Here is a 14,402-nt window from a genome sequence, read left to right as displayed (position 1 = left end):
TTCACAGGAGCGTGCCACCTTACCTGTGAAGATTGTGTGACGGCCTCTCAAGCCATCTCCTCACGGCCACCCCCTGTTTATGTTCAAATGCCCTCCACACCATAATGTTCAAGGGCCCTAAAGCCGATGGCCCGGTCTTTGAACACCTTCAAAGACCATGATCTCACCACCTTGGGAAGGAGCCCACGCCATTGTTAGACATTTCCATCAAATGCTGCTTCCTACTACTGTGCTAACGATTTCTATCCCTGAAATTTTCATTCATTGATCCCAGCTAAATTTGGACCTTGAAGCCTACAAAGTAAATAACCCCTCCACCACATGTCAGTCTCTCAGGCATTTGCAAAAGCTACCATGTGTCCATGAACATTCTGTTCTCAGGCTGCAGATCCTCATTTGTTTTAACCAACTGGTTATTGGCTGGAGATGATGCATTCTAATGATAACTAAACCAAGAGCGACCCCTACTACTGCAGGTCCACAATCTCCCAATAGGAAACGCTTGATTCCAGCTGAGTTTCAAAATTTGGAATATTCTGGATATTTAGGATTTTAGGAAGGTAATACGATGCACAACAGTATATTATGTCTCACACTCAGTGAGCCTGGGGAAGACTCTAATTCAAACACATCAATATTTCTGTAGCAACATGTTTATACACTCACAGTGCGTGAGATAAAGACCATAAACATCAGTCAAGTTTTGTCACTGAATGCATCTGCGTCAAACTTCAAAAGAACTTGAAACGTAACCAAGCTTTTTGGGTTTCAGAATTGTAAATGAAGAATCAAGAACCTGTATTACTACTGTTACTATTATTATATCCATTTCACAAATGTGGAAATGGAGGCTCAGAGAAGTTATATATCTTGCCAAAAATATTTGTCTAATAAATAGCTGAGCTGGAATTTGGACCTAAACCTATCTAACTCCAAGCCCATGAGTTCTCCATTCTGAGCTGGAAAAGACACTTTCCTGGACCATGATAGGAAAAGTAGTCTTTTGTTCTTCCATCCAGTCCTGTCAATGGGACAGTTGTTCTATCATAGCCAAGTGGCTAACATTGCCTTTACTCTTCATTTTAGCTATTGGGAGTGTGCAGACTCCTCAATGAATTTGTCAATGTATGTCCAGACCATGAGCCTTTGGGAGAATAACCAAATGTGAAGCAGTTGAAGAGGGGCAGTCTCACCTAATGCAATATGTCCTGTGCTAGTGCATATTGAGACCTGGATCCTACACCCACTGTTGTCACCAAATAGTAGAGACTCTTGGCTAGTCACTTAACCTCTCTTTGCTTCTAATAATAAATGATGACAATAAAAACAACACTTGCCCTAATCTATTACATGTGACAAGAATAGAACAACATGTATTTATTGACTGTCTATGTCAAGCACTGTGCTCTGCAGGGAAGATACAAGCATAAAAGACACAGTCCTCACGTCAGACAGTTCGATGTCTAGTAGGGGGCACAGCCATCATTGCAATGCAGTGTGTGAGTGCTCCATGCATACGTTATGATGGTGTTGGGAAGGAGGAGGAACGATCAACTCTACTGGTCCGAGGAGAAGGCAGGAGAAATGGGGCAGGTTTCTCAGGAAAGGGAATACCTGAACTAGGTCTTGTGGCATAAGTAAGTACCACCACCATTTGAGGAATGGGTAAAGGGAGAAAGCCAGTAAAGCTGGAGACAGGAGTATGAAGGGAACCAAGAGAGTTTAGTGCCATGCAAGGCAAGGAGGAGAGTTTCTGGAAGGAACTATCCACACCATCAAGGGGCACACTGAGGTCCAGCAAGGCTCAATGGATCCTCTTGGTTTTGTCCATTGGGAGGGGTCAGACCTGTTAGCAATGGCCTTTCAGTGCAGGGGTGGGGAGAAGCCAGGCTGCCCTGGGTTGAGGACCAAATGGAGGGTGCGGAGATAGAGATTCTCAGTCAGATCCCCTTGGTTTGGAAGATGAGAGGGATAGGGCAAGGACAATAGTAATCTTGCTATTTTAAAATATGGCATAAACTTGAGCATATTTATGGATTTGGGAGGGAGAGCAGGTAGAAAAAAATATGTGGGAGAAACAGGATAATCCTAAAGTAGTTGAAGAAAGACAGGATAATGTCACAGAGGAGTACTGAGACATCTGCTGCTGTAGTTGCAGGGGTGGCTAGAGCCACCAATTTGGGGTTGGTCACTCCAATTTCTTGGTGATGTGGGAAGTAAAATTAAGCCCCATAGGCCTGGTGCAGTGGCTCATGCCTGTAATCCTAGCACTTCGGGAGGCCGAGGGAAGAGGATTGCTTGAGGTCAGGAGTTGGAGACCAGCCTGAACAAGAGGGAGATCCCATCTCTACTAAAAATAGAAAAATTAGCCAGGCATCATGGTGCATGCCTGTAGTCCCAGCTACTTAGGAGGCTGAGGCAAGAGGATTGCTTGAACTCAGGAGTTTGAGGTTGCAGTGAGCTATGATGAGGCCACTGCATTCCAGGCTGAGTGACAGAGCAAGACCCTGTCTCAAAAAACAAACAAAAACCCATAAGACAAAAAGTGCTATGCATGCATGCAGAAGCCGAGGGGCTTGAGGAATGGGTGGCAGTGTGGAAGTCCTATGTGGGAAAGAGGAGAGGCTGAGCACAGAATAGCACAGGAGTTGCAGGCAGTGTTGGGTCAGGGTCCTATATGAGGTTGGAGTCCATAGACTTCCAGGGTCACTGTCTGTACAGGCATGAGATGTTTCTCCAGTGCCAACTAGGAAGAAGATTTCAGGAAGATCCTGAGTAGGGTGACTGAGATAGAGGCGAATGTACTTGAAGAAAACCTAATCATGCAATTAACATGTAAGGATCTATGTACCTTCTCTTGGGTGGAATGGAAGAAGAATGGGGTAAAGTCTTCTTCCTTCTTCTCAGACTCTTCAGTCTGTGTAAAGTGCATATTAACCCCATCTCTAAGTCATATTTAGGGAATTAAAACTTATTCAAAATCCCCGAGAAGGAAGATATAAATCTTAGGTTCACATGAGTTGGGATAACACTAAGGATCTTTACCTATAAGGCAAAAACATGCTAAAAACAGAAGGACTGAGGTCTTTTCCATAAGCAACCTGGTTCTTTCACCTGTTATTCTTTACTATACTACGTCTAAAATTATAGTTCTGTAAGGCTTTCTGTTCATAAAATATTTTTCCCATTTTATTTGCTGGGCTGTTTCAAAGAAGAATCTGAAGTGCAGAGAGGTTAAGTGCCCCTTCTGTGGCTGTGTAATTACTAAGCGATGGATTACCAAGTCCTACCCTGGGGACCTGGGATTCTTCCCATCATGCTCCTTGTGGGCACACTACCCTCCTGTGGGATTTTGCAGGTTCTGCTTGAAATGACTTTTACGTGTGCGTGAGCCCGGGGAACTTTACCCTGTCTGCCAACCCTTTGAAGTTTACCTCAGTTGCTTCTGAGTGTCTGAGAGTCCACAAAAACTCCAACATAGCCATAAAAATGGCCACGATTAAGCCACAAATAAGAACCACAAAGATTCCACCAATATTCTCCATTCCCAGGCCTGTAAGAGAGTGAGAACAAATGGTGTAAAAGAGCAGGAAGACATAATCATTCCACCAAAAGTGTCAAAGTCATTTAAGCAACAAGAACTTGAGTCTTATAGATGTTTTAGACACACATTCCATGAAGAGATTTAATTATCTGTTTTAACAAGTGCAGCATAGTTGGAATAAAACGGAGGAGGAAGATCTTGCTGCCAATAAAGGAGACTGGCAGGAAGCCTACAAAGGGATCTGGGGTGGGAGGTGAGGATCATCTTGACAAAAGGGCTCAGGTCAAATCTGATTTAGCATATAGAGAGATATGACACCAAAATACCAGTATATTCTAGCAGTTTCATAAAATTTTTAGTCAATCTTCCTAATATTGTGTTTGCATGATGTTCGCAACTGTTTTAACCAAACCATGGATAGTAAAAATTGTGTTTACCTATCTGCATCTGCATGTTACTAAAATACTTACCTATAAAGTAAAACTTTTTATCCCACCAAACTAGTAGGTTCCCAAACCTGGGTGCCACCAGAACTGCCTAGAAAGCTTGTTGAAAATATAGATTCCCAGGTCTTACCCCAGACCTACTGAATCAGTATATCTGGAGACAGGGCCCAGAAATCTGTATTTCTAGACAAGTTTCACAGGTGATTCTTCTTCAGGTAGGCCTAAAATTAGTTTACAAATTGGTATTTTCTGAAGCATTCACAAGTTTTTAAGTCAGGCATAGTTTCTGGTTGTATCCGCATTGCCTAGCATGATACCTGGCATATAGTGTATATTCAATAAATATTTATAGAATTATGTAGCTGTTCCATTTCCATAGCGTCAAACATTGAGCTTCACTACGTAATGAAATGTTTTTGGACAGTCAGCTTTGCACAACGCTATGAGACGCGCTACAATTCAGGAACAGAAATATGACGCTACCTCTGCCCTTTGGAAAGCTGGAAAAAGCCCTTCCTGGCCATTTCAGGATGACTTGAGTTTCCTCTCACACAGCCCCAAGGAAATACCTGTTTTTTGTTTGTGAGAGACACCCAGTGCAGCAGCAGTCCCTGCCTCCAGTGAGAATCCGCTTACAGTGGCTCTGAGGGCTCACAGGACAAATGCATCAGGTGGATTTTACACTCCGGTCTGCAGAGCCACATGGTCAACTCCTGAGCACCTATGTGAATGTGGGATCCTCTGTTTTGCATAATCAAAAATGGGGGATCATTATAAAGCTCGATTCTACCTTAATGGCTAAAGCCCTCAAAACATTTACATATGGAAGTCCCACCTCACATAAAAGAAGTAGAAGAAAATGTACCAACCTCCTATGTTAACACCTGCCCCTCTAACCTGGGGTCATATGAGTAGAAGGCTTTTGACTGTGGCAGCATCAGGATCCACAAGCATAAGGGGACGGAAGGGCCACTTAAGAGGGAATGCACCAAGGATCTGGTCGGGGTTTGCAGGCAGATGCTCCAGCCCACAGGTTTAGGAGTGGTGAGAACCGGGGTATTAGGATGTGTAACTGAGCCGCATGGACAAACTAGTTTCTCCAGCCAGCCCCTGTGGAGGGAGGATGGATGGAGATCTCTAGTGAAGGGCAAGGGACAATGGTGATACTAAGAGTGGTCACCTGCTCAGGTAATGGGTCTCCAAGTGACCGTTGAGATACTACAGGATTCCTGGATCACTTGGGGATAGTTCTGCCTGAGACAGAAAAAAGGGTGAAAGGGTCTCACCTTCTTCTTGCTTCTGTAGGGGGTATTCTCCTCTCCCTCTAGGTCTTCTTCTGCTACCCTTGTTCTAGCTGAGTCCCTAGCCTCCCCGTCAGTCACCGCCCCATCCTCCTCCGATCTTCTCCTCCCCACGGCTCTTCCCTCAGCACACACACATGCTCATGTTTCTCCCTCCTTAAGGAAAAAAATCCTCCCTACCTTCTCCAGTTCTGTCTAATCAACACCCCTTCTCTCTCCTTCCTTCCGTGGCCAAGCTTTTTGAGAGTTGTCTACATCAGAACTATTTTAAGACCTTCTAAAAGCCCTTAAAAACACTTACATTTGGAGGCCCCATCTCAAGCAGAAGAAAATGCACCCACATCTTATGTTACATACGTTTTTAAAATTTTGCTTTTGATATTACAAAGCAGCAAGAAACAATTAATTTGCAATTGGCTGTGATTCCTCAGCCATCGTTGTGCATACAGGGGAATGTTGCAAAATAAGAAAATCTAACAAAAAATTGTTTCTAAATGAAATGAAGTTTTTATGAATATTACATTGAAAAATTAATGAAGTTAAAATGTTACACTTTGGAGATATTTAATTAAACATGTCTTAATTTAATTTTACAGATTTCTTTTTGCGTTTTGAAGCCAATCATTTTTTTTCAGACCACAGACATAATTTTGGACACTTGAAAAAGCTTTTAGGCCCTAGATACTCTGTCTATGGTATCTGAAGGAGAAAACAATTCTGTTTTGACTATATTTTGTTCTGCCTTGCACCACTAAAATCACCCTCACTATGGTTGCCAATAAACATTTTGTTTCTAACCAACTGGAAATTTTCCAGTCCTGATCTTACGTGACTTCTCTTAGCACTTGACATTGTCAACCACACCCCCTCTTGGCTTTTTATAAAGCCATTGATCACTGCTCTCTTCTAACCTACTGAATCTCCTCTGCTTGCTCCGGGGCACATTTTCTTCTTACTTTTCTACATTTGGTATCTTGCCTGTCCTCTATGGCCTGGCTCTTAATTACCAAGTCCTGCTGGTTTTACCTCCTAAATATTTTTCAACTCCTTACCCTTTTGTCTATCCCTCTGACCACTTCCCTAGCTCAGGTGCCCACCATCTCTTGCTCAGACTATTGCAGTAGCCTCCCAAATGATTTCCCTGCTTGTAGCTGTTTCCTCTTCAACTCTACCTTCCACATATTTGCCTGAGCGATCTTTCTGAAATGCAAAATCTAACTGCAACACATCCTCTAGTAACACAGACCTGTTTATAGCTCCCAGCACACGGCGTCATGGTTCCTACCTTCCGAACCTTTGCTCCTTTAGTATCTCTGCCTGGAACCTCCCCCACTCCCCAGACGCACACCTGGCTAACCTCAGCCTTCCCTTTAAGACTTGGCTCAGGGACCGCTTCCTCCAGGCCACCTTCTCTGACCTTCCTTGACTCTGTTAGTAATACCACTTTTGTGTTTCACTAACAATACATTGTGTATCACTCTAATAGTGCATAAAATAATACATTAGTTTATGTATCTGGGTTTCCCACTAGACAGTGAGTCCTTTGAAGCAAAGAACTATGCCTTGTTCAACTCTGTAACCCCACAATCATGGTTCCTGGCCCATAATAGGAGCTCAATACATGTTTGTTGAAAGAATGAGCAGGATATAGACATTCCAGATGTGGAGGCCTGTATTACCAAAAGCTTTGGATATATATGTATTCATACCTAGTCAAATTTTGTTTAAATAATGCTAAAACGTGACAGCCCTTGTTGAGCACTCCAAACTGGTCACAGAAGCAGGCAGCCCAGACTGTACTGAGCGGCGGCTAACATTGGCGTGGGTCATCCATGACGTGGACGGGGTAAATGGGGGGGGGCTGTGGGAGAGGGTTATAAATGGGTATGTATGTGGTCTGTGCGGGGATAATTTTGATTAGATTAGGGAAAGCTTCTTGGAGGAGGGAAAGCTTCCTGGGGTTTTAACAGGAAGCTGGTTGAAGCCATGAGCCACTTAAACACCCCACAGTGTTTCTTTCCCAGCTTCTCGCATTTCGGGGCCAGTTAATCACAGGTGTGGGCTCCAGCGCGCTGGCTCCGGCTGAGCGGCCCCCTCCCCACAGAAGGGAGGCTTGTGTCCCACTCCTGCCTTTAGGAAGTCATTGGAAAGAGAAAGCAAGAATAGATTGCTGGCAGAGTCAGAGTGGAGAAACAGATGGAGTGAGGAGCGGGAAAGGGAAAGTTCGGAGAGAGCAGCAGTTCCATTTAACACTGTCATCGCTCTTTCTCCTGGAAGTCAAGTGCCTGCCACGGCACACGGCCATTAATCAGAAGGGGCCTTCGATGCGCACTCCCCGCAGCCCACGAGGCCCTTGCTGCACTCACAGACGCCCCAGCACCTGCAAGAGGGCCTGGGGAGCTAGCTAGTCACTGCCTCCCTTCCCTTCTTCAGACGGGACCACACCAAAGCCATCCAGACAGATGGCTTTAAAACTGGTGCAGCCATTATAAAACTGGGATTCTTTCCTGACACTTGAGTCTCTGAGCCTCAGCTAGGCCCCAGCAATCAAGCTACATTAGCTGAAATAGAATCAAACTCTCCCCACAAACTCCTGGTTGGTTAAATACTGACGTTGTTGTCACCCACAGATTGTCTACGAATACAAATGATAGTTCACAAGTGCAAATGAATGGCTTTCTTTAGCTCTGACTAGCTAAGAAGCACTTCTTGGACTCAGGTACACTTATGTCTTAAAACCCTTAGCCCTTAAAACCCTCACTTCTCTCCAGGGAGCACTGTGGAATTTTACAACTAAGATGTAGAGGGGAAGCTCCTTTTGAACAGAGGAGGGGAGGGAGGGCTGTGGCCCAAGAGGCAAAGAGGCAGAGGCCACGGGAGCCACAGAGGGAGGTGCACAGAATTCACATGTAGAGAGAGAGTTCAGACTAATGCCACCATTCCAGCAAAAGACAGTGTGTTTGCTCTTGGATGTCAGTCAACAAATCTTCATTGAATAGCTCCCACGAGCTGGGCACCATGCTAGGTGCTGGAGCATCACATCAAGAGCATTTGGCAAGAACATGGATCCTCGGACCAATGTGGCTTTCAAGCGATTTCTACTTCAGAACCACGTTCACCTATATTTGTGCAAATATATCAAATGGTCCCATTTCCATAGTGTCATTTGTTGCAAATAGTAACTTTGCATGCCCATGTGTAAACTGACCTATCTGATCTTCCCAGAAAATGCAAAGCGATTCATCCTGTTTGTGTGCTGAGGACTATGAAATCATAAGCTTGCCACTTCCTCTCGCATTCACCATGACATCTGTTGACTAGACCTAGCAGATTCTGGAGAGAGTAATGGGAGAAAAGTAGGGGAAAAGGACACAAAATAGAAGAGGGATGGGAAAGGCATTTGATAAATCTTGCAATTTATCAAAACACAAGTTCTGGGAGAGGCACTTGATAATTCATCAAAATATGAGCTCAAGTATCTAATTTTTTAAAAACATGTGCTATCTCATTCAATTATCCTTAGTAAAGGAGGCTCTCTTGTACCCATTTTACACTTAAAAGAAATGGAAATTCAGAGGACTTAAGTTGTCCGTGTTTTCATAGCTAAGATGTGAATTCTAGATAAATCCGATTCCAAAACCAATGCTCTTTATACATATAAATCAGACCTTTATGAGTGTTTAATATGAGCATTTCCTATGAGCAAGGCTACCAGGCTAAATATTTCAATTCAATGCTTACAGTTACCTGTAAAATAGGCACTGCTCTCACCTGCATTTTCCTGGCAAGGAAACTGAGGTGCAGAGCAGTCAGGCAACTTGCCCAGGGTTCCACGGCTGACAAGTGGAAGTGCCCAAATCCAAACTGGAGCCAGGGCCCTGCCCCCCGCCCCCTCTCCCTTCACTCGGTGTCCACTCATGCTGCAGGGGTGTGAGCACAGAACTCAGCCTGGCGCCTTGACGAATGATTCCTTCCTGGGACCTCCAGAGGGATGGCGGCGGTGGTGGTGGTGGTGGGGAATAGGATATTCTATCTTTGGGCCTATAAAATCCCACACAGCTTATAAAATCCCCTTCTAGCCTTCAGAACATCGCATCAAACATTTTAATCGATGATTTATTGACTTAATCTTGGCTCAGCTTCCAGACAAAGGTGGGCTCATAGTCTTTATAATTCTGACACCATCTGCCTTTCTGGAAACCCCCGCAGGGTTTCTCTGTCTCTCAGCGACAGATCTGGTTTGATTAGGGAGAGGCCTCCGCCACAGCATCTTGGGACGCTATCTAAAGTCCCACATTCAGGGTTCCAGCCTGTGCGCTCTCCAGAGAAACCAGAGAACTGGGGTCACAAGGCGGGGCCCCCCTGAAAAGAAAGAGAGAGAAAGCATCCCCAGAGTTTCCTGGCCCCATCGCTCGCCCCCACTCCTGCTAAGATGTCTCACACTTTCATTCCCACTGTGCCAGACAGCCAACTTCCTGTTCTCCAAGGATTCCTGTGAGTCAATGCCACTGGCCTCTTTTCTACTCCTGAAAGGGGACCCTGATTTTCACAGCCTGGTGGTGTATTTATGTTCCTTTGAAGCCCGATTGTGAGCTTGTGTTTTTCGAGATAAAGGTATTTAATTCCCCTGGAGTCCACCGACCACCTTTTTTGTCTAGCAATTGTTCCGCAGAGACTTTGGTAACCCAATCCCTTTGCATCGGGCTGCCAGCATCTGTGAGTGGCTAGCGATATTTCTTTTTATAGGAGCTGAGCGAGAAAATAAAATAAAATAAGTGTTTTCAAAAAGAACAAGGCAGAAGAAAATGAAGCAGCTTGGAATGAAGCCTGCTTCTTTTTGTAATCTCCAGTTTTCCACAGGATCTGCCACCTCATTTTTTTAGTGGCGTGTGAAGGTAGATGTTCACCACGCGGGGACAGTTGGGGGGGGAGATGAAGTGGAGGGGCAAGTCAGACCTGGCAAAGAGAGGCAGGAGTGGCGGCCTCTTCCCCACGTTAGGATTCCCCGCTGGAATCTGGCAGTGATACTTGAGGTGTAATCCTGGATTAGAAGTGGGGTAAGCACCAGTTCCATTTCTTTGAAATTTCTCACATTTTAATAGGATAACAAAGCAGAAAAGGATTATGTTAGGCACCGTCATGTTGTCTGGTACATTTTAATTAAAACCAACGTTCCCATGGCCACTCTCTGTTTCTGAGGTCTCTGTACAAAGGACCCTCACAGTTTCCTTCACCTCCATCCCTCTCTGCCTGTTCCGTATTCCTGTCGTTCCTTTAGGCACAAGTGGAAGCCACCTGATTCGAATTATAAAAACAAAGAGCACCTAGGACCTGCTTTGGAAAGCAAATGAAGACTACCGCCCTCTGTTCTATTTGGGACACAAGGAAAAAAATGTTTTCTTGTGGTCCGATTCTTGATGGCCATTTAAAGACTTAAAGGAAGAGGTCTTTGGGGTCATACCAGCCTTGATTTTCTGAGTCCCTTGAGCAGTGAGTTATAGAGGGTAGTAAGTCTGATGGCTCATTTGCCAGAGAGAGATCAAGCAATGGCGCCTCGCGTTTCAGACTAGTGCTTCTTGCTTGGCTTGGAGGAGGTCACGTGGAATTGCACTTTAGCCAAGAGGCCTTTTAGCATCTCTGAGTAATGTTTGCTTGGGCCTCAGCCATGGCAAAAGTGGGCCACATATTAAACTGGCGCTAGCTGCTGTGGCTGGGATGTTAGCTGAAGGCCTGGCTTGCATGGTGATTCGCACAGCATCTTCCAGACAGCCCCACCCTTGGATATCTTCTCTTACTATATTAATGCGGCTCGCCCTTTTGTTTCAAAGGATGATCGCAGAGAGGCAAGTTATCACCGGTTGGTTGACAGGACCCAGGCATCTTCTGATGCATTTGGGACCTGGGCAGGATGACCTCCACTGTTAATTTTCCCTTTCAACTGTTCTGTTCTCTTCCTCATGGCAGGGAACATCTGGTCCTAAAGTGCAGTGGAGAGAAGCCCCCTGTTCACTTCCTTCCATCTTTCCTGGGAGCCTGATCTCCCTATCTGTCTCCCCTCTCCCTCCATCATGAACTCTGCTGTCAGTCTTCCTAGAACTCTGTGGAGCCATCTAAACCACTCTGGGATGGGGGAAGAATTTCCAAAACCAACTACCAAAAAAATTATAGCTTTATTTTTGTATAAATGGACCTAATTTCTACTTCAAAGTTCCATTTCCAACTGATTTCCAAAAACATAAAGACTTTTCAGTCATTTCAGTTTTAAATACATTAAATCCAGTGTTTTCTCCATTCCCTCTTCTCCCCAGGTTGCATTTTGGGTCTGGGGTTGGGAAGAAGGACTATTATGTGTTGAAGCAGGAGGGTGGGAATAGATGTCTGGTTTAAAGGTGGATTCCACTTAGATTTCTAACACCCTTGTCTGGAGCCTAGGAAAACTCAGGCCTTTCTTTGGGCCCTCCCTACCCTGGGTCCCCATGTGCCATCTCTCATGCCCCCACTCCACTGGGGCATGGCACATATTTCTTAGGTTTGCCAAACTCCAGAAGTATGCACAAATTTCTCTATAACTCTTGGAATCCTCAGCTAATTCTAGGAGTGATATCTGCCACACTCCAGCTCCCAGCAGGGCAGGGACCAGCCATGTGTCCTTTTCCACTCAGAATCTCCTGTCCTGGCCAGGGCATCCTTCTATCTGGTTTGTAGGCTTGGTGGCCTCTCGCTCTTACTTTGTTTTCTTTTCACACTCTAACTTCTAACATCAAATTTATGTCCAGATCTCTTAAGTATTAACTTTCTGTGTTCCAAAATAATTGTTTAGCAAATAATAAACCTTGCCTTCCAAGAACATTGTCTCTATTGTGAGTTGTGAGAACTAATTTTAGAACTTAAAGCCAATAATTTGGCTTTGTTTCTCCTGAGGCAATGACTATCCCTTGGGACCAAGAATGCCACGAAGAGCTCAGAATTCCATCCCATGGCACCTGCTTTCATCGTGTCACATCTCGCAATAGAACCTTGGTGACTGCTGCCAATTCTCTCACACACAGTCCAGCGCAATGTTCGTGTGCCAAGGTGTCTGGCAAAGCTATGGCATGATTATGAGGCGTCTTCCAAAAACACTGATTTTACTTGGAGCTTGGGTGGGAAAAACATTTTTATGTTAAATAGACATGTCTATATTATGGAGTAAGATACACAATCACATGTATTTTCAAGACAGAACAGAAGCCTTTAAGGAAATTCCAACATGGTGGGCTGCTTTAGTCTATGTCCCAGATCCCCAGAGTTCACATTCAGTCTTCTCTGCCGTTTGTCCTTCCCATGAAATAGTGTGAGGCAGACTGGTTTGCAGATGCCTTTGCCCAACCTTCAACACCCTCTGAACTCCAACTTCAGCCTACTTATTCATACCAAGTTCTGAGTGCAACACTTGTGCTCAACAACTTTCCCTGAGCAGTGACTCCTAAAGAATGCTTTAAGGTCCAGGCCAAATGTCTCTGCAAAGCCTCCCCTGACCATTCCTGAGAACCATCACTTCCTCCTCTGGGCTTCCAGATGCTTTCTTTATAGTTCTATTAAAGCACTCCTATAGCACAACCGTTATAGTAACTCTGCGCCTCTCTCTAGGTTCTAAACCTCTTTAGGGCAGGGCCATGTCATATTCCTTTTTGCGATCTGAGAGACTCAGACAGTCCCTGGGACACAGTGGTTTACAATACTGTTTGTTGGCTGCAATGGGAGCTACATGAACACTTTCCATGCTAACACCTGGGATGTCGAGGCTCCTGTCTGGGATGAAATAAACACAAGATAAAGGTGGAAGTGGCACCTAGTCAGGAGGACCTTGAGATTCTTGCCCATTCATTCATTCACTCATTCATTTGTTCTTCATTATTTCATCTAATACTGATGTCAGGTGATGTGCTGGGCACTGAGACACAAAAACAAACAGGACACTCCCTGCCTGTGAGTTGCTTGTCGTCTATGGGGGGAAAATGTCATCAGACATAAAAATAAATGCCATAAGTGTTGATTTCTGAAGAGCCATTCAGCCTTAAGGACCACAGGATGGACGGGCATATTTGCAGGTTGGGGACACTATCAGGCCTCTCATTGTGCCTTCATTGCTCCTGCAGGCCTAGATTTCGGAATAAAATTAGTTGTCATTTACTTTGTGCCAGGCACTTTTCTGAGAACTTCCTATGACTTATCTTATTCAATCTTCACAATAGCCCTGGGAGATGGCCATGCTATTATTACCTCTATTTTCCAGAAAAGGAAACTGAGGCTCAAAGACATTTCCCAGTGTCTCTTAGGACAAAGGCATCTATAGAAGGGAGGCCATCTGAAGCAATGCTCGTGATCTTGAACCCTGTCAAAACTGCCTCGGGAAAGAGAACCGTCCCAGCACTGTCAGTAGAACAAACAGGTGTGCAGGAAGGTCAAAGTTCAGTGAGCTCCGTTCCATGGACTTTGGGTGAGATCTCAAATGGGAGAGGGAGGGTCTAGCTTAAGGTCCCTGGTGAGGCCTGTAAGGTACCCAGATCCTGTGTCACCTTTCCTGTGCTGACCAACTTTGCTCCCCTCCACCTGATCCTCCGCAGAGATGAGCAGGAGACATAACACACATGAGTAAGTGTACAACGGGAAGCTCCTGAGGCTGGTTTTAGGGTTCGGGGATGAAAGGGGGACCTGGAGAGATGGGATCAACTCAGTAATGAGACATAAGGGGAAATGAGCCCCAAGAGACCACATGGGATCAGATTTAAAAAGGGAAGGAAAGCCCAGGAAACCCCAGGCTAGTGGGGAGAAGGAGAGAAGAGAGATTTGGAGCTGACCAGAGCTTGCAGCCTGGACATGATGGGTTGACAGCAGGAGCCTTCAGAGGTCCCTGCACTGCCCTTGGCCACTCCTGTCTGGCTCTAGTCTCCCTTTTCAATGTCTCTGCTACACCACCACATACGTCCAGTCAGCTGCTCAGAGGCAGGAACAACTGACTGGCAGTGGGGAGCTCTGGGTGCCAAGGCTGTTCAGGGGAGTACTTCCAAGCACAGTTCCACGAGCCACTCCAGCATGGCCCAGGAGAACACGGTAATTGGCAGTTTCTCA

The 14,402-nt window shown here is 45.2% G+C and overlaps 1 protein-coding gene across 1 annotated transcript in view; it reads right to left on the bottom strand.

Moving 5' to 3' along the window:
* The window catches only part of GRIK4 (glutamate ionotropic receptor kainate type subunit 4), a 418,916-nt gene that overhangs the window by 3,130 nt on the left and 401,384 nt on the right, over positions 1-14,402 (bottom strand). Inside the window, exon 19 of the mRNA XM_012773499.2 lies at positions 3,435-3,553. Coding sequence (XP_012628953.2) covers positions 3,435-3,553 — 119 coding nt within the window. The remainder of the gene's footprint in view (positions 1-3,434; positions 3,554-14,402) is intronic.

Source organism: Microcebus murinus, chromosome 4 (assembly GCF_040939455.1).
Source record: "Microcebus murinus isolate Inina chromosome 4, M.murinus_Inina_mat1.0, whole genome shotgun sequence".
In the NCBI taxonomy this organism is placed as follows: domain Eukaryota; kingdom Metazoa; phylum Chordata; class Mammalia; order Primates; family Cheirogaleidae; genus Microcebus; species Microcebus murinus.
Note: the sequence above shows the minus strand (reverse complement) of the source record. Positions and strands in the feature narration are given on the sequence as shown.